The sequence below is a fragment of the Bombina bombina genome, chromosome 12, assembly GCF_027579735.1.
Source record: "Bombina bombina isolate aBomBom1 chromosome 12, aBomBom1.pri, whole genome shotgun sequence".
Classification (NCBI taxonomy): domain Eukaryota; kingdom Metazoa; phylum Chordata; class Amphibia; order Anura; family Bombinatoridae; genus Bombina; species Bombina bombina.
The window spans coordinates 160,161,719-160,182,838 of NC_069510.1; the positions used below are offsets into that span (position 1 = coordinate 160,161,719).

At 38.1% G+C, this 21,120-nt stretch overlaps 1 protein-coding gene across 1 annotated transcript in view; it reads right to left on the reverse strand.

Moving 5' to 3' along the window:
• RBM18 (RNA binding motif protein 18) overlaps positions 1-21,120 on the reverse strand; it is a 311,856-nt gene that overhangs the window by 126,223 nt on the left and 164,513 nt on the right. The window contains exon 5 of the mRNA XM_053695613.1: positions 7,516-7,601. Within this exon, the coding sequence (XP_053551588.1) occupies positions 7,516-7,601 (86 nt within the window). The remainder of the gene's footprint in view (positions 1-7,515; positions 7,602-21,120) is intronic.

Genomic DNA, 21,120 nt, shown 5'->3' on the forward strand with positions numbered 1-21,120 from the left:
CTTATGATAAATTTTCCTGGTGACAGGCTTTCTAGCCTGAATCAGGGTATCAATGACCGACTCAAAAATCAGGCGTTCAATCTCCAAGCAGTCAGACGCAGAAGAATTAGATTTGGATGCTTGAATGGACCTTGGATTAGAAGGTCCTGCCTCATTGGCAGAGTCCATGGTGGAACAGATGACATGTCCACTAGGTCTGCATACCAAGTCCTGCGTGGCCACGCAGGTGCTATCAGAATCACTGAAGCTCTCTCCTGCTTGATTCTAGCAACCAGACGTGGGAGGAGAGGAAACGGTGGAAATACATAGGCCAGATTGAAGGACCAGGGCTACTGCTAGAGCAAAAGGGACCAAAAAAGATCCTCCCTTCACAAATAGGGACCCATCAACAACTCCCTTGCATACTGAAAAGCTTTTGCAAACTCCATACAGATTGGCCGTCTTCGTTTACCACATAACTTTGCACGGATTGGCTGCTTGACTCACATGACTCCAACCGGACCTGAAAAGGAACGCATACACTACAGACTACCTGTTTGAGGACTGAATCTCGAGTCATTCCTGATTGGTCAACTTATAGATAAATCTTCCGATTGGTTAAAAATCGGATTGACGCCAGACTATGTATTTTAACTATAAATTTATCAAGAAAATATCGGCATTTGAAATTTTAATAACAATTTAAGTATATAATTAGTCTGCCACCAATCCATATTCTTTATTTTGTTTTTAATACATTGTATATTGTAAATCCAACTTCCTGTCTCACACAGGAAATTGGATAGCATCATCTCTGTATATAAACCGGCTTGTGAACACAGCAATCATACACAGCTACTTGCTTTTATTGATTTTATATTGCTCTTGAGAAAGACTTGCTAAAAGTTGAAACGCGTTGAGCTTAAATAAATATCTTTTTATCAAAGTTGGAAGACTGTTGATATCCTTCTTTGCTGAGACAAGCCGGATTCTCCTATTTATGGAGTAAGTTACTATTTTGTTTTTTCTTGATCTACTGGACACCTTTGGTCATTTTGAGTCTTCATTTGCTTGCAGACCTATTAACAGGTACTGGAGAGATTCTGAAACCATATCTTTATTCTGGGGAACTACATAACTCTGGAGACACATTACACCGCAGCTGAACTCCCACTACTTATGGAGTGAGTATAATGCACTTATATTAATTGGATTCTACACACACCTCAAGCCCTTTTTCTCTTCGCCATATAGAGAAACATCACTGTACAGACCAGCGCCATCTATTTGCCATTTTCCACTTGTTCAAAACAGTCATAGAGGAGAGACTGTAAGAAGGCTGCGGTCTTATCTAAAAGGAGAGTATCAGTTGTTCTTTTTACATTTAAGTGTTATTTTCCATCTAGCACTGTATATTGTATCTTTTTGCATCTTTCAGTACCGCCTGGGGATCCCGGGACCTGGACCTGTAACAAGGAAGCTTGGCGTTCTGACGGGACGCCATCAGATCCAATTCTGGTGTGCCCCATTGCTGAGTCAGCTGGGCAAATACTTCCGGATGGAGCTCCCACTCCCCCGGATGAAAAGTCTGATGACTTAGGAAATCCGCCTCCCAGTTCTCTACCCCTGGGATATGGATTGCTGAAAGATGGCAAGAGTGAGTCTCCGCCCATCAGAATATTTTGTGTACTTCCATCATCGCTAACGAACTCTGTGTTCCTCCTTGATGATTGATATAAGCTACAGTCGTGATGTTGTCCGACTGAAATCTGATGAATTTGGCCGCAGCTAGCTGAGGCCACGCCTGAAGCGCATTGAATATCGCTCTCAGTTCTAGAATGTTTATCGGGAGGAGAGTTTCCTCCCAAGACCATAAGCCCTGTGCTTTCAGGGAGTTCCAGACTGCACCCCAGCCTAGCAGGCTGGCACCTGTCGTTACTATGATCCACTCTGGCCTGCGGAAACACATTCCCTGAGACAGGTGGTCCTGAGACAACCACCAGAGAAGAGAATCTCTGGTTTTCTGATCCAGATGTATTTGAGGAGATAAATCTGCATAATCCCCATTCCACTGTTTGAGCATGCATAGTTGCAGTGGTCTGAGGTGTAGGCGGGCAAAAGGAACTATGTCCATTGCCGGTACCATGAGTCCGTTTACCTCAATACACTGAGCCACTGATGGCCGAGGAATGGAATGAAGAGCTCGGCAAGTGGTTAAGAGTTTTGATTTTCTGACCTCCGTCAGAAAATTTTTCATTTCTACCGAGTCTATCAGAGTCCCTAGGAAGGAAACTCTTGTGAGAGGGAAGAGAGAACTCTTTTGTATGTTCACCTTCCACCCGTGAGATCTCAGAAAAGCCAACACGATGTCCGTGTGAGACTTGGTTAGCTGGAAAGTCGACGCCTGAATTAAGATGTTGTCTAGATAAGGCACCACTGCTATGCCCCGCGGTCTTAAAACCGCCAAAAGGGACCCTAGCACCTTTGTGAAAATTCTGGGAGCCATGGCCAACCCGAAGGGAAGGGCCACAAACTGGTAATGCCTGTCTAGAAAGGCGAATCTGAGGAATTGATGATGATCTCTGTGAATCGGGATGTGTAGATACGCATCCTTTAAGTCCCGGTAGTCATATATTGACCCTCCTGGATCAGAGGTAGAATAGTCCGAATAGTCTCCATCTTGAATGATAGTACTCTGAGGAATTTGTTTAGAATTTTGAGATCCAAGATTGGTCTGAAAGTTCCCTCTTTTTTGGGAACCACAAACAGGTTTGAGTAAAAACCTAGCCCTTGTTCCGCTTTTGAAACTGGGCAGATCAATCCCATGGTATGTAGGTCTTCTACACAACGTAACAACGCTTCTAACCATAATATCCTAATGGAGTCTCCATCTGAAGAGCCTCTTCTAGAGCCTCGAACCAGAAAGCAGCTGCAGTAGTTACAGGAACAATGCACGCAATAGGTTGGAGAAGAAAACCTTGATGAACAAAAATTTTCTTTAGGAGACCCTCTAATTTTTTATCCATAGGATCTTTGAAAGCACAACTGTCTTCGATAGGTATAGTTAACATAGTAGATAAGGTTGAAAAAAGACTGAAGTCCATCGAGTTCAACCTATACAAATCTAAAATACTTACAAAAAGCTCCAGTTAAGCTTAAATAACCCCATTAAAATGTGACCCATTTAATACTAGCAATCATATCCATGAATTTTGTTTATATACAGAAAATTATCCAGACTATTTTTAAATGTATCTATGGTATTGGCATTCACTACCTCCTTTGGTAATGAGTTCCACAATTTTATTGCTCTTACAGTGAAAAAACGTTTCCGTTGCAGGAGATTAAATCTCCTTTCCTCCAACCTTAAATTATGACCTCTTGTCAGAACCAATTTTCTTGGAATAAAAAGAGCTTCTGCCATCTCTGTATATGGGCCTTGAATATATTTATATAAAGTAATCATGTCACCTCTCAAGCGCCTTTTTTCTAAAGAGAACAGACCCAGTTTGGCTAGCCTCTCCTCATAGGTTAATTTCTCCAATCCCCTTATTAGCTTTGTGGCCCTTCTCTGAACTTTTTCTAGTTCTGCAATATCTTTTTTAGCAATCGGTCCCCAGAACTGCACTCCAAACTCAAGGTGAGGTCTTACCAGGGCTTTATATAATGACAGAATTATGCTTTCCTCCCTTGAATCAATGACTCTTTTAATACATGCTAGTATCTTATTAGCCTTTGAAGCCGCTGCTCTGCATTGTGCACTCATCTTTAGCTTGTTATCTATTACTACTCCCAAATCCCTTTCCTCCTGTGTTTGGCTAAGTCTTGTCCCATTTAAAAAATACATAGCCTGCTTATTTTTACTTCCAAAATGTAGAACCTTACATTTTTCCGTATTAAATCTCATTTTCCATTTACTTGCCCATAGTTCTAATTTTAGCAAATGCCTTTGCAAAGAGAGTTCATCCTGCTCTGACCTAATGACCTTACTTAACTTAGTATCATCTGCAAAAATAGAGATGTCACTATTTAATCCTTGCTCCAAGTCATTTATAAAAATATTAAAAAGAACAGGGCCCAGTACTGATCCCTGGGGGACGCCACTGATTACCTTTGTCCAATCTGAGTATGATCCATTTACTGCTACTCGTTGCTCCCTATCTTTTATCCAGTTATTTATCCATGAGCTAACATTTTCAGCTATTCCCAGTCCCTTAATTTTGTGCATTAATCTCTCATGTGGCACTGTATCAAATGCCTTTGCAAAATGTAAGTATATCACATCAACTGATTCCCCTTTATCTATATTTTTACTTACTTCCTCGTAGAATCTAATTAGATTAGTTTGACATGATCTATTTTTCCTAAAGCCATGCTGATTAGAACTCATAATCTTGTTTACACGAATATGCTCATCAATATAATCCCTTATAATCCCTTCAAATATCTTCCCCACTATTGATGTCAGACTAACTGGTCTATAGCTTCCTGGATCATTCCTGCTTCCCTTTTTGAAGAGTGGCACCACATCAGCTTTACGCCAATCCTGGGGTACCATGCCTGAGGATAATGAGTCTTGAAAAATTAAGAGTAAAGGTTTGTCTATAACAGTGCTAAATTCACTTAACACCCTTGGGTGTATTCCATCTGGGCCTGGAGTTTTATTTACCTTAATATTTTTTAGTTTTTTCCTGATATCCTCTAAACAAAACCCAGTTAGTGGTATGGACTGGCATGTTCTATTCTGTTCCAAAGTATCATTCAATGGTTCCTCTCTTGTGTATACTGAAGAAAAAAACTGGTTTAGTACCTCAGCCTTTTCCCTGTCATTATTTATCATGCTACCCTCCACACATTTTAATGTACCTATATTATCCTTCTTAGATTTTTTGCTATTTATGTACTTAAAGAACCTTTTAGGGTTAGACTTAGAATCCTTGGCAATTAATTTTTCATTTTCAATTTTGGCTAATTTGATTGCTTTTTTGCATGCTTTGTTACATTCCTTATAAATATTGTATGCTGAGTCTGTACTATTTTCTTTTAATAATTTAAATGCCCTACGTTTTTTCCTAATTTCTTTTAACACATTTTTATTTAGCCATAACGGCTTTTTTTTTTTTTTTTTTTTTTTATAACCATATGGTATGTATTGATATGTATATTTATTTAACAAATTTTTAAATATTATCCATTTATCCTCTGTATTTTTATTAGAAAATACATTGTCCCAATTTATATTATTTAATGATTTCCTTAAATCGTTGAATTTTGCTTTCTTGAAATTAAAAGTCTTAGTTAAGCCTTTAAAACACTGCATATGAAAAGAGATTTCAAATGTGACCATGTTATGATCACTGTTACCCAAATGTTCTTTAACTTCTATGTTTGATATTATATCTGTATTGTTTGATAGCACTAAATCCAATATAGCTTTACTCCTAGTTGGCTACTCTATTAATTGTGACAAGAAGTTATCCCTGAGAACATTTAAAAATCTATCCCCCTTAGCTGAATTACTAGTTTCATTGGCCCAGTTTATATCAGGGTAGTTAAAATCTCCCATAATTACAGCACTGTTATTAGCAGCCTTACCTATTTGGATAAGTAGTTGAGTTTCCTCCGGGTCACTAATGTTGGGAGGCTTGTAGCATGTTCCTAGTAATATTTTTTTAGGATTTTTCCCCCCACTCTTTATTTCAACCCACAGGGTCTCTACATTGTCACTTGTATCATAAATATCTTCCCTTATTGTAGGTTTAAGGTCAGGTTTAATATACATGCAGATTCCTCCACCCCTTTTATTATTCCTGTCCCTCCTAAATAATGTATACCCCTCTAAGTTAACTGCCCAGTCATGTGAATCATCCCACCAACTTTCAGTTATACTGATAACATCATAGTCCTCTTCTGCAACTAAGAGCGTCAGCTCCCCCATTTTACCTGTCATGCTTCTTGCATTTGTTGTCATACATTTAATTTTCATGTGCTTTCTGCTGCTACTTGGTGTACTTTCCTTAGTGAGAGTAGAAATAGTTGTACGCTTAGTGAGAGTAGAAATAGCTCCCTCCACCTTAGGAACCATCTGCCACGAGTCCCGCATGGTGTTAGATATGGGAAACATTTTCTTAAAAACAGGAGGGGGAACGAACGGTATACCTGGTCTATCCCACTCCTTAGTAACAATATTCGCAATCCTCTTAGGGACTGGAAAAACATCAGTGTAAACAGGAACCTCTAAGTATTTGTCCATTTTACACAATATCTCTGGGACCACTATAGGGTCACAATAGAATCATAAAGCCTTAGTAAGTTTGCACAGCCAGCCAAATAAACGATTAACCCCTTAATGTAAAAACCGGATTGACAAAACGTCAAAAACCGGTATAAAAACGTTCAGCACCTCGCCACAGCTCTGCTGTGGCGCCTACCTGCCCTTTAGGATAGATTTGTGGGGGAAAAAACTTCTTTTAGGCCCTCAAACACAGCAGGACCCTCTGGAGAAGAAGCTGGATGTCTTCAGAGTAAAAGAAACTGCGCAACTGAGGTGCGAAAATAGGCCCCTCCCACCTCACTCGATGTTAGTGGGCCTAAAAGAAACATACCAAAGTGTTTCTAAACTAGCCATGTGGGTTAATAACCCTTAAATAAGCCACAATGACCCCTTAAAGTCCCTCAAAAAACGTTAAGTTTTCAATAAAAAAACGTTTTTCCTATAAGTGTCACCAGTAACAAATGAGCCCTTTATGCAAGCTGGGATTCTATACTAAGTGTCTGAATACAGCTTACCCTTCCCTCATGGGGATACTGTCAGCCTTTTCTAGAAACATCACAGTCTGTCTAGAAAAAAATTGACTGAACATACCTCAATGCAGCTTAGCATGCAAACCGTTCCCCCAACTGAAGTTTTCCTGTACTCCTCAGCCTCTGTGGGTACAGCAGTGGATCTTAGTTACAAAGTGCTAAGATCATCATCCTCCTTGCAGAAATCTTCATCTCTTTTCTGCCAGAGAGTGAATAGTACACACCGGTACCATTTAAAATAACAAACTTTTGCTTAAGAAAATAAAAACTAAAATTTTTTTTCACCACACTCACTTTACCCTTCCTTGTAATTAGAGTAGGCAAAGAGAATGACTGGGGGGTGGAGCTAAGGGAGGAGCTATATAGACAGCTCTGCTGTGGGTGCTCTCTTTGCAACTTCCTGTTAGGAAGGAGAACATCCCACAAGTATGGATGAATCCGTGGACTCGATACATCTTGCAAGAGAAAGTATATTAATATAGCAGTGTTGGTGCAAAACTGGGGAATGGGTAAGAAAGGGATTATCTATCTTTTTAAACAATACAAATTCTGGTGTAGACTGTCCCTTTAACAACGTATCATTCCACTATCTAAATGATGAATGAGCTGCGGAGTAACCCAATTACAATTGCAGATTCTCCGCACCTTTACTAAACTGCTGCTAAGAAACATATTTTTCCCAGGTATTACAATTTTGCGTCATGGTGCAGCCGCCACAGATTATGCACTCACCTGAGTGTAGACTGAGTGGTGCCCGTACTTGAGGACGGTTCTAGGCTGATAGGCAAAACTTTGTCACTCTTGTAGTTGTCAAATCGCTGTAGGAATTAAGGTAAATGTGAGTTTATAACTTTCATTATGGCCTAGAACCCCATAAGGAAAGAAAGATTTTACATAAAAAAACAAAAAATGATTGCTATGCATGATTTCAAAACAACATTCTATGCAAACCTTATCAACCAAAACCGACCACTAGATTGTAAGCTCTTCATAACATTCATTTGCATGAGTAGTGCAAGCAGGGCCTGTCAATCATCCTGAACGAAAGTGAGTGAGCCTACTCCTCAAGAGCTCCATAGCAGCATTTGCAGCTTTGTACATGGGAGCCCAAAATGTAATTCTCCATACAATGCTAACCTATGCAAAATGTTAAAAAAAACCTTTACAATGCAGTATATATATATTTATAAATTGTAAAAAGGATGCACTCTCCAGGAATTTGCAAAATTGTGACCTTTTATTGTTTATGTTTCGGGGTTTTACCCCTTCGTCAGACTGCAAAAAAGTTAACAAACAAGCTACTCACCCCTATCGTGTCTTATACATCTACAATTAATGTGTAACCCAATGGCGCCGAGCTGCCACCCAGACCGTCACTACCACCAGCTGACGTCGTCCAGGGGCGATCCAAACACCAATAGAAGCAGTACATATATATCTATATGGGTCACCACTATAAATCTGCAAATGCAGATATATATGTACTACTTCTATGCGTTAATTCAAGTTCTCTCTCTGTCCAGTTGACTGCCTTAATATGTGCTATATGATTTGTTTTATCTTTTCTTATTTTTGTTTTATCCTAATCGTTGGGAGATTTCTCACTCAGTGACATTGATAAACTTAAAACCTCTAACACAATTAAGTATGGTCGGTTGTGTTCCTCGCTTTGACACTCAGTGATATCACGTATTAGATGGATTGGTTATCTATCTAGATGTTATGTTTGGACCACATCTACTAGATGGATGAGACTGACAGCCTGCACATCATTGGTGTTTCAGTGGGCATGCACATAACAGTTTGTTTCGTCTGGTTGCTATGGCAACCCTGCGGCGCACATAGATACACCGGATGTGTAGCCTGTCAGTCAACGGTGACAATTAGCGGTATAATACAGGTAGATCTTCTAGTTTATTCATCTGGATGTTATGTTTGACAAGTATTGGATTGCATCTATTTGTTAGATGGACTCTTGCCAATATGAAAGAAATGAATTTATCAGGTAAGTTCTTACATTGCTTACTTTTCTTCTTATTATTTTTTCATGAATTTTTATTTTATTTTTTGTGTGAATCAGTAGTTTCATTACGGGTACAAACCAATAGTTTGAAACTAAGCTTTTGCCAATCATAAGCACTTAGGTGATAAATATTTTGTAAGTTAAACACTCTTAATCCAGCTTTTATATATTTTTTATATATTGTCCATAGGATCTATCTATGGTTATTTTAAACTTGTTTTTATTGTGAATTGTTTCATATACATTTTCTCATGCTGTTGCTTTAAGATACAAATAATCATGTGTTATGCATATGCCTTTCATTTAGAGTTGATCAAACCAGCATATTCAATAGGTGTTTTTTCACCACTTTGGGCATTGATTGGCTAACAACCAGACTCTGCACCAATTGGCTCCTTTAAAAAGCCGGTTGAAGCCCTCTATGTCACTTTCAACTTTTCTCTTGAAAAAGTCTGAGCGTCCTCAGACGAAACGCGTAGAGACTTTTAAACCACTGGACTTTGGTTAGAGACTGACTCTTTGTGTTTGTTCCACAACACGGAGGATTATCCATCAGCCATTTTGCCACATTTGGTTTCCAACTACAACCGGGTGTCAATTTGAACAGAGGACTTCCTCCCTACATCAGTGGAAATCCAGTCTGGAAATCAAGCTTTTATATGCTGTTTTATATGCCTAATCTTGTAAGTAGCCATTTGTCTATGTGCACTTACCTGTAATAAAATTTGCTGCACTTGAATCGGGCTGCGCCTGTCTCTGCTTTCTTGTTACAGCTTTTTTCTCCCTGGATGTGATTGGCGAACACACATCCTTACACCCCAGGCAGCGTCCATTGCTACAGCAACCCAGGAAGGAGATACTCATTCCACATACACCATGCATCCTTAGTGATATCATTTCCGGCTCAAGAGAGCAACCGGCTTCCATACACATTGGACTGCTTCCAGGAACGTAAGCGCCCTTCAGTATTCTATTCCGTTTGTGTCAATCCACAGTGTCTTTTTGTTTGACTTTGGGGCTGCTGCATTCAGTTTGGAACATCATTTCTTATATTAAGTTACCGGACTTTCATATGTAACTCATTGTTTTGTTTTCAGATAATTTTATTAATCACTGTTACAAACCGCATATCGCAAACAGAAAGAACCTGATACTCATGCACTTGTATCACCAGCGTTCTTATCTAGCGTCTTTTACACAAAACGCTATTTCAAATTAATCAGTTTAGTTACTCTGCATATATACTGCTTCGTTTATACCAACTTTTAGCACATTCACATTTAATGCTATTTTTCTTACAGGTAGATTGATGCACTTACTAGTGTGATTTTCATCTATATTGTATCAAGTTTTAGAAAACATAACAAATCAGGTACGAAAGACTTATTGCTACCATTGCTATCATTTTGGAACAGTATACTAGTTTACTATACATGTCTTATTGATAGTCTTGTGAAATTAAGTTCCACTTAAATATAACAAAGTTACAATTCCTTTGATGTACATAAGCACATTACAGGCCTTAAGAGCAATTTGCTTTAGGAAAATACAATATACATACATTTGTTAAATAAATATTTATCTGAGTTTTGTAATTTGAGGTACAGGCTTTTACATTCAAGCCATTATGAACAGCTTTGAGTTTGGGGATTGCCCGGATAGGCACCTCAGAAAACGTGCCCTTGATTTACTAACTCAGACTAATGCTACATCTATGAACTCAGAAAACCTAGATCCCAATACCTTATTCAAGGAATTAGAAAAACTATTGAACAATGACACAAGAGAGTGGCAAGATCTCATACTGCTCGACAATTATGTTTTGCATGACATAGTCCCCAGGGGTTTAAGATTATACAAAAAAACAGCCTTTGAGCTGGAAGAAGTGGAGTTTAGTACCGAATGGGATAAAGCATTCCACGACTGCTCCCTTACCCTGATAAAAATTCTAATAAAATACAGGGAATATAAATTGGATAAAATCAAAAGTGCCCTAAATAATTTATTACCGAAAATCCAGAATTTCCAAAATATAGAATATTGGAAAAAACTTAACGATAGTATTCAAGAAAGAAACAACAAATATTGGTCTGATTTAATGAGTGCAGAGCAAAAAAAGCTCTGTAGGGACATGGAAGACTACCAAAATGATAAAGTTAATACATATAAAATAAAATAAATTTCTAAAAATGGCACTGAAATTAATGAGATTGATCATGTTACTCGTGAACAGAGAACTTTAAATCCCCACAGTGGAAAGAATAATTCACATAATAATGATAATTCGCACTATTTGAGACATCAAACAATGAATCACACTGGGCATTCTAGAGATAACTACAATACCGATTCACAACAAATTATAAATCATAATGGATATTTCAGAGATAACTTTAATACCAACTCACAGCAAACAAATGAACATAGTAGAATTCAACAAAAACATGCCTCTAATAGGCAGTTTACATTTTCCAATAAGAGTAATAATACAGGGTATAGAAGTGACAACTATAATAAGAATGGTAGCAATAGAAGAAATTCTAATATTGGACACCAAAAAGAAAGTCAAACCACACATACGAGTTCATACTCCTCCAAACAAGGCACTTGGAGGAATAGGAACAATTCTAACTGCTTTACTCCACCTTATCTAATGGAAACTAGATTCAATATTCCAACCACTAATAGGTTTGACACTTTAGATAATCTAGAGTATGGAGAACCCAAGACACATCCAAACCAAAACTGGCAAATACAAGGGGCTAAACCCAAAACCACACAGAGTACACACAATAAAATGGATCACAGTAATAGAAACCATCAGCTTCATTTTTTAGATCTGGCAACCTCCCCAACAGGGAGACTTTGAGATCCAATAGAATTGCAAGAACATGCAATAGAAAACACAAGAATTTTGCCAGGCAAACAAAGAAGAGCAAGCAGGGATGTAGAGGGGGGAGAAAGATACAATCACTCAAACACAAAAAGAATGAGGTAGAAAAAAACAAAGTAAATATCTTCAATCTATCCACTACAACATTGGGTAGCAAAGAAATTAACCTCCTAGCCAAAGGCCTTAACTTTGCCCCAAAAAAAGCCCCAGACAAATTTCAGACATATATTGACGTGCAAAAATATATTAGAAACCTTACTTTAAAAAGGTACTTTTTAAAGAGCACACCTAAAATTATTCCAACACCTCTCATCACTTTGGACCAGTCAGATCAGTCTACTCTTGAAATACTTAATGATCTAGATAATAGTGAGACTAACATAAATATACTATCTCAAAACCAACAGAATCTGCTAGATCTCAGTACTTATGATTCTGAAGATGTTATTAAACATAGTGATTTTAAAGGCAAATCAAGTTTTTACCCGTATACAGCCCAGGGTCAATTTGTAAATACCTTTAATAAACTTATATGTGATGACCTTACCAAACTCTGGGAAAGGAAAGGTAATAATTGGATACATAGATATAATGATAATTTATCAATGGATGAGAGAAAAACTTTAAAAGATCTACAAAATAACCAAAATATCATAATTAAGCCAGCAGACAAGGGGGGTGGGGTGGTGATACAAAACAGGGAGGATTATCTAGCAGAGGCCTATAACATCTTAAATGATCAAAGTACATATAAAAAACGTAACTTTGACCCCACCATTAAGTTAAAAAAAGAACTTAGTGTTATCCTTAAAGAAGCTAAAAATAATAATGTTCTCAATAATGATGAATTTCACTTTCTCACCGAAAATTATCCCACCACACCCACATTCTATCACCTACCAAAGGTGCATAAGACCTTAGTGTCCCCGCCAGGCAGGCCCATAATCTCTGGGATCGGGTCTCTAACCAATAACTTGTCAGTCTATATTGACCATTACTTACAACCGTAGCACAATCTACCAAAGCTTATCTTAGGGACACTATACACACAATTAACACCTTTGAGGGTTTAGATTGGTCTAGTGATTTTTTATGGGTATCCTGCGATGTATCATCGCTGTACACATGCATCCCGCACGATCAAGGCATCAGAGCAATCAAGGAAATACTCAGCAAAGATTTTTCCTCTCAATTACACCTAGAATTTATTTTAACAGGTATCAACTTCATACTTTCACATAATTATTTTGTTTTTGAGAAGCAGTTTTACAGACAAATACAGGGTACTGCGATGAGGACCACATTTGCCCCATCGTATGCAAATCTTTATATGCATAATTTTGAGGAGAATCACATCTGGTCCAATAATCCATATAACAATAATCTAATTCGGTATTTTAGATATATAGACAACGTCATTATTATATGGCGAGGAAATTAAACATCAAGTCAGGAATTTATCAAATACATGAATACAAATAATTATAATCTAAAATTTACATCAAAAATAGACAAACAGATTGAGTTCCTTGACCTAATCCTATATGTAGATGACAACAATAAAGTAGCAGTAAGAAATTTTAGGAAGCAAACTGATAAGAATGGGTTCCTCAACGCTAGTAGTGGTCATTTACCCAGGTGGAAAACTAACATTCCTTTGGGTCAATACTAAAGAGTGAAAAGGAATTGTACAAAGCTAAGCGATTATAAACAGGAAGCGGCAGTGCTAGACTCCAGATTCATTGAGAAAGGTTATGAAGTTAAGACTCTGGAACAGGCAAAAGAAAAGGTTTTATTAATGGATAGAAAATCGCTTTTACAACCTACTGAAAAATTAATAACAAAAAGACAACAAAATAGACATAATAACGTTAGATTTATCACGACCTACAGTCAGGGTTCAAGAGAAATCCATAATATTCTGAGGAAACATTGGGGAGTTTTAAAGGCTGACCCCATACTGGGAAATATTTTACCAGACCAACCACTGGTCACTTTTAGAAAAAACACTGATTTTAAAAACATTCTAGCACCTACTAAATTGCGAGATATAGTGAAACAACAAAACACCAAAGATAAAATACACTGGTTGCAACAAAAACCTGGCACTTACAAATGTGGGGTACCCAGATGTGGTATGTGTAAATATGTAAATAAGGAGGCCACATTTACCAATTCAAGGGGAAACAAAGTTTTCAAACAAAAGTTTAGAAGTAACTGTAGTACTACACACGTCATATACCTGTTGAGCTGCAGTTGCAAATTAATCTATATAGGAAGAACAAAAAGGAATATTCGAACAAGACTGGGGGAACATGTCAATAATATTAAAAATGGTTTAAACACACACAGTGTGCCTGAACATTTTAAACTTTTCCATAATTCAGACCCCTCATGTCTTAAAATCCAGGTCATAGACTGGATACCCCTAATAGATTTTTAAATAGACTACTAACACTTAGACGTAGGGAATCTTGGTGGATCTATCAATTAGATGCTATGCATCCAGCAGGCTTAAACTTAGAACTTGACCTGCAAGCATTTATGTAGTTATCACTTAGTAGTACCCCTTAATACATTACATTAAAAATGTCTGTCTCTTTCATCTACTCATCTGTGATAACATACTTATATATTGAAAGTCTTTTAGGTAATTGTTGCTTCCTTTTCTTCTTATTAATTTTTCATGAATTTTTATTTTATTTTTTGTGTGAATCAGTAGTTTCATTACGGGTACAAACTAATAGTTTGAAACTAAGCTTTTGCCAATCATAAGCACTTAGGTGATAAATATTTTGTAAGTTAAACATGTCACTCTTAATCCAGCTTTTATATATTTTTTATATATTGTCCATAGGATCTATCTATGGTTATTTTAAACTTGTTTTTATTGTGAATTGTTTCATATACATTTTCTCATGCTGTTGCTTTAAGATACAAATTATCATGTGTTATGCATATGCCTTTCATTTAGAGTTGATCAAACCAGCATATTCAATAGGTGTTTTTCACCACTCTGGGCATTGATTGGCTAACAACCAGACTCTGCACCTATTGGCTCCTTTAAAAAGCCGGTTGGAGCCCTCTATGTCACTTTCAACTTTTCTCTTGAAAAAGTCTGAGCGTCCTCAGACGAAATGCGTAGAGACTTTTAAACCACTGGACTTTGGTTCCAGACTGACTCTTTGTGTTTGTTCCACAACACGGAGGATTATCCATCAGCCATTTTGCCACATTTGGTTTCCAACTACAACCGGGTGTCAATTTGCACAAAGGACTTCCTCCCTACATCAGTGGAAATCCAGTCTGGAAATCAAGCTTTTATATGCTGTTTTATATGCCTAATCTTGTAAGTAGCCATTTGTCTATGTGCACTTACCTGTAATACAATTTGCAGCACTTGAATCGGGCTGCGTCTGTCTCTGCTTTCTTGTTACAGCTAAGTTCTTACATAAATTATACTTTCTTTCATGTAATTGCAAGAGTCCATGAGCTAGTGACGTATGGGATAGCAATACCCAAGAAGTGGAACTCCACGCAAGAGTCACTAGAGAGGGCGGGATAAAATAAAAACAGCCATTTCACTGAAAAAAATTAATCCACAACCCAAATATAAGTTTATTCTCATAAATAAAAAGAAAAACTTAAAACATAAGCAGAAGAATCAAACTGAAACAGCTGCCTGAAGAACTTTTCTACCAAAAACTGCAAATACATCAAAATGGTAGAATTTAGTAAATGTATGCAAAGACCACCAAGTTGGTGCTTTGCAAATCTGATCAACTGAAGCTTCATTCTTAAAAGCCCAAGAAATGGAAACTGATCTAGTAGAATGAGCTGTAATTCTCTGAGGCAGGGCCTTACCCGACTCCAAATAAGCTTGATGAATCAAAAGCTTTAACCATGATGCCAAAGAAACGGCAGAAGCCTTCTGACCTTTCCTGGAACCAGAAAAGATAACAAATAGACTAGAAGTCTTCCTGAAATCTTTAGTAGCTTCAACATAATATTTCAGAGCTCTCACCACATCCAAAGAATGTAAAGATCTCTCCAAAGAATTCTTAGGATTAGGACACAATGAAGGGACAACAATTTCTCTATTAATGTTAGAATTCACAACCTTAAGTAAGAATTTAAATGAAGTCCGCAACACTGCCTTATCCTGATGAAAAAATCAGAAAAGGAGATTCACAAGAGAGAGCAGATAATTCAGAAACTCTTCTAGCAGAAGAGATGGCCAAAAGGAACAACACTTTCCAAGAAAGTAGTTTAATGTCCATAGAATGCATAGGCTCAAATGGTGGAGCCTGTAAAGCCTTCAAAATCAAATTAAGACTCCAAGGAGGAGAGATTGATTTAATGACAGGCTTGATACGGACCAAATACACACAGAGAGAAGCACACTCACAGGAACGAACAACTGGCTCAATACTATTGTTATCCTGTTCTATGGGGATTTACCACCTGGGTGCAGCTTCTTTTAGCCCATTTATGCTTTTCACAGAGAAGAACTTTCCAGTAGTATAGTCAGTCCAGCGCCGAAATACCAGGCAATTCCTCTCTGAACAAGGAACACAGCAACCCCAGACGATCGTTTCGGCCTTCATTGGGCCTCGTCAGTTCGTTCCTGTGAGTGCACTTCTCTCTGTGTGTATTAAGTCTCTGTGACGAGACCAATCTCACCACTGTGCATTGGAGGAGCCTGGTTGCCCGCCTGCTGCCTTTAGACTATGGCCCCATGCTGAAACGCTTGCTTTTCCCCTGCAAAGACACGAAAGCCGGGTCATTCAGTACTTGCCCTATTTGAACAGTGATACCCCAGATAGCTATGCCATGTAGCCCATTTGTATAACGAAAGACTTTGGCTCCATGGCAATTGAACTGTATTTCTCTGTCTGGCATAAACGTATCAACCATTGTGTAAGGTAACTGCATCACCCATTGTGTAAGGTAATTGCATCACCCATTGTGTAAGGTAATTGCATCACCCATTGTGTAAGGTAATTGCATCACCCATTGTGTAAGGTAATTGCATCACCCATTGTGTAAGGTAATTGCATCACCCATTGTGTAAGGTAATTGCATCACCCATTGTGTAAGGTAATTGCATCACCCATTGTGTAAGGTAATTGTTTATTGGTTGTTTTACAAAACCCTGTGGGTGGTACTAATGTGTAAAAATGTGTATATAAGAACAATAAACCCACAGCTCTTGCTGATATCTGTTTGACCCTCACCATGGAGCTTTGACTCATGCTTGGGGGGAGGGAGAGGGGAAATTTACTGTATGCTGTGCCTCTGAAAGGGAAGATCTACTAAACGGCGGTTTAACCCTTTTATGCTTGGGGGTGCCATAACAGTCTCCCTATGAGAAAAAGGGGCAACCAGACGTGGACTCCTTGCTCAGTGTGCTTAGAGGAATACTGCTACACCTCACTGATGAGGCCGAAACGATCGTCTGGGGTTGCTGTGTTCCATGTTCAGAGAGGAATTGCCTGGTATTTTGATGCTGGACTGACCGTAATAGGTGGGATCAGACTGATATACTACAGGAAAAGCATTATTGGGCTAAAAGAAGTTGCACCCAGGTGGTATCCAAACAATACTGAAGAAACTGTAAAATTCTAGTAATTCTAAAGGAATGCCAGGAAAGTTTATGAGAAGAACACCATGAAATGTCTTCCAAACTCGATAATAAATCTTCCTAGAAACAGATTTTACGAGCCTGTAACATAGTATTAATTAATGAGTCAGAGAAACCTCTATGACTAAGCACTAAGCGTTCAATTTCAATACCTTCAAATTTAATGATTTGAGATCCTGATGGAAAAACGGACCATGAGACAGAAGGTCTGGTCTTAAAGGAAGTGGCCAAGGTTGGCAACTGGACATCCGAACAAGATCTGCATACCAAAACCTGTGAGGCCATGCTGGAGCTACCAGCAACACAAACAATTGTTCCATGATGATCTTGGAGATCACTTTTGGAAGAAGAACTAGAGGCGGGAAGATATAAGCAGGTTGGTAACACCAAGGAACTGCTCCGCAGGTACCTGGGAAGTTTCTTGTTTAGATGGGAAGCCATAAGATCTATTTCTGGAAGATCCCATATCCGAACAATTTGAGAAAACACATTTGGATGGAGCAACCACTCCCCCGGATGTAAAGTCTGAGGGCTGAGATAATCTGCTTCCCAATTGTCTACACCTGGGATATGAACAGCAGAAATTAGACAGGAGCTGGATTCCGCCCAAGAAAGTATCCGAGATACTTCTTTCATAGCTTGGGGACTGCAAGTCCCACCCTGATGATTGACATATGCCACGGTTGTGACATTGTCTGTCAAACAAATTTATGGTTCTCTCTTCAACAGAGGCCACACCTGAAGAGCCCTGAAAATAGCACAGAGTTCTAAAATATTGATTGGTAACCTCGCCTCTTGAGATTTCCAAACCCCTTGTGCTGTCAGAGATCCCCAGACAGCTCCCCAACCTGAAAGACTTGCATCTGTTGTGATCACAGTCTAGGTTGGACGAACAAAAGAGGCTCCTTGAATTATACAATGGTGATCTAACCACCAAGACAGAGAGAGTCGAACATTGGGATTTAAGGATATTAATTGTGATATATTTGTATAATCCCTGCACCATTGATTCAGCATAGAAAGCTGGAGAGGTCTCATATGAAAACGAGCAAAGAGAATTGCGTCCGATGCTGCAGTCATGAGACCTAAAACTTCCATGCACATAGCTACTGAAGGGAATGATTGAGACTGAAGGTTCCGACAAGCTGAACCCAATTTTAGTTGTCTCTTGTCTGTTAGAGACAGAGTCATGGACACTGAATCTATCTGGAAACCTAAAAAGGTGACCCTTGTCTGAGGAATCAAGAAACTTTTTGGTAAATTGATCCTCTAACCATGTCTTTGAAGAAACAACACTAGTTGATTCGTGTGAGATCCTGCAGAATGTAAAGACTGAGCTAGTACCAAGATATCGTCCAAATAAGGAAACACTGCAATACCCCGTTCTCTGATTACAGAGAGTAGGGCACTGAGAACCTTTGAGAAAATTCTTGGAGCTGTTGCTAGGCTAAATGGAAGAGCAACAAATTGGTAATGCTTGTCTAGAAAAGAGAATCTCAGAAACTGATAGTCTGGATTAATCGGAATATGAAGATATGCATCCTGTAAGTCTCTTGTGGACATATAATGACCTTGCTGAACAAAAGGCAGAATAGTGCTTATAGTCACCATTTTGAAAGTTGGCACTCTTACAAAACGATTCAAAATTTTCAGACCCAGAACTGGCCTGAATGAATTTTCTTTCTTTGGGACAATGAATAGATTTGATTAAAACCCCAGACCCTGTTCCTGAAACGGAACTGGTATGATTACCCCTGAAAGCTCCAGGTCTGAAACACACTTCAGAAAAGCCTGAGCCGTTACTGGATTTGCCAGGATACGCGAGAGAAAAAATCTTCTCACAGGAGGTCTTACTCTGAATCCTATTCGGTACCCTTGAGAGACAATACTCTGAATCCATTGATTTTGGACAGAATCTGCCCAAATGCTTTGAAAGAATCTTAATCTGCCCCCTACCAGCTGAGCTGGAATGAGGGCCGCACCTTCATGCAGACTTGGGGGCTGGCTTTGGTTTTTTAAACGGCTTGGATTTATTCCAACTTGAAGGTTTCCAATTGGAACTAGATTCTTTGGGGGAAGGATTGGGTTTCTGTTCCTTGTTTGGTCAAAAGGAATGAAAACGGTTAGAAGCTTTAGATTTACCCTTAGGTCTTTTATCCTGAGGCAAAAAAACTCCCTTCCCCCAGTGACAGTTGAAATAATTGAATCCAACTGAGAACCAAATAAATTATTACCTTGGCAAGAAAGAGATAGTAATCTAGATTTAGATACCAGATTGATGGGAGTTGTTATTTGTATTGTTTATATTAAATCAGGTGATTTAATACTGTGCTTTGCATGATATAGCACTGAGCTTGTTATTTACACCTAGCCCTAGACTGATGGGAGTTATTTGTATTGTTTTTTTATTTTTTTTATTTAGTATAACAATATATATAAAACATGTTAGATATGTTCAATGAGTTTCTATACATCACGACAAAAAGGAAAACAATACAAAAAGGGCAGAAGAAAACAACAGAGAAAAGGTGTACTAGCATCAATTACATGCTATATCTATATATGCGTATTATTTTAACCCTCCTATACGATCCCTTTAAGCAAAACCAACAAACAACAAATAAAAACACACAGACAAACAAGGAAAAAAAAAAAAAAAAAAAAAAAGAAATTATAAAACCTTCTCCAAATCCGCCCTTGTCCCTCCTTCCCACTCGGCCAAGCACCAGACCTAATTTAGCTTAATATTTATAATTTGTTCTATTCGCTGTGTGAAATCATTGCCCTGAGAGCAGACAAAAAACTTCCAGATATTACAGAACCTTTCCCCTGAGTTCCCTCCTATTTTAATGTCATAAGCCGCTTTCATTACTGCATCTAGAAGTAATTTCCTTACTTCCGTTATTGACGGAACTTTAACCATAATCCAGTATCTAAAAATCAGTGTTCTAATAATTGTTACTGCAACCACCAGAAAATTAATATCTCTATCCCATGAAGAATGGGGTCTAAGAAAAAAGATAGATTCCTTAGTTAAATAAATTTTCCTTTTGAAAATAGTGAAGAAAAGAAATTCTACTTTCTTCCAAAACTGATTTAACTTCGGACATTTCCATATTAAATGAATTAAGTCTGGATCGGCCAAGTGGCATTTAGAACAGCAATTAAGCACGTTTTTATTCCATTTTGCCACTCTACGTGGAGTAAAATAATCCCTATGTAATAATCTGAATTGAATTTCTCTATGGTAAGATGAAGGAAATAGTTTTTGGGTGGTGATTAAACTTTTCAGTAGTGTTTTTTCCAGGTTAGGAGAATCAACCAATGGTGTCCAATGAGATACCAGTTCTGTTAATGCTGAGTTTTCGTCTAAAGACAACAATAGTTTGTATATAAAAGATAGCAGACCCTTTCTAACTTTAGCAACATCAATTAAAGGGTGTTTTTTCCATAAATGAGGAGCTAACCTAGTCAGTTTAAAGATATAACCTTTGACTTGTAGAAAATAAAACATATGTTTCTTTTGTGCTTCAGGGAATTTTTCCTGAAACCAATCGAATGTACACACCTTATTTGTGTTGTAATTATAAAAATCGTTCACTACTAGTGGTCTCTCTGTTGACCATTTCTTAAAGATATCAGATTTACCTAGAGGGAAATGAGGGTTACCACTTATCGGCATCCACTTTGAGATATTTTGGCTCACACCAATACTGGTAGATAGATTTCTCCATACTTTTATTATGTCTCTGTACAAGGGGTGTGACAAAAAGTTCA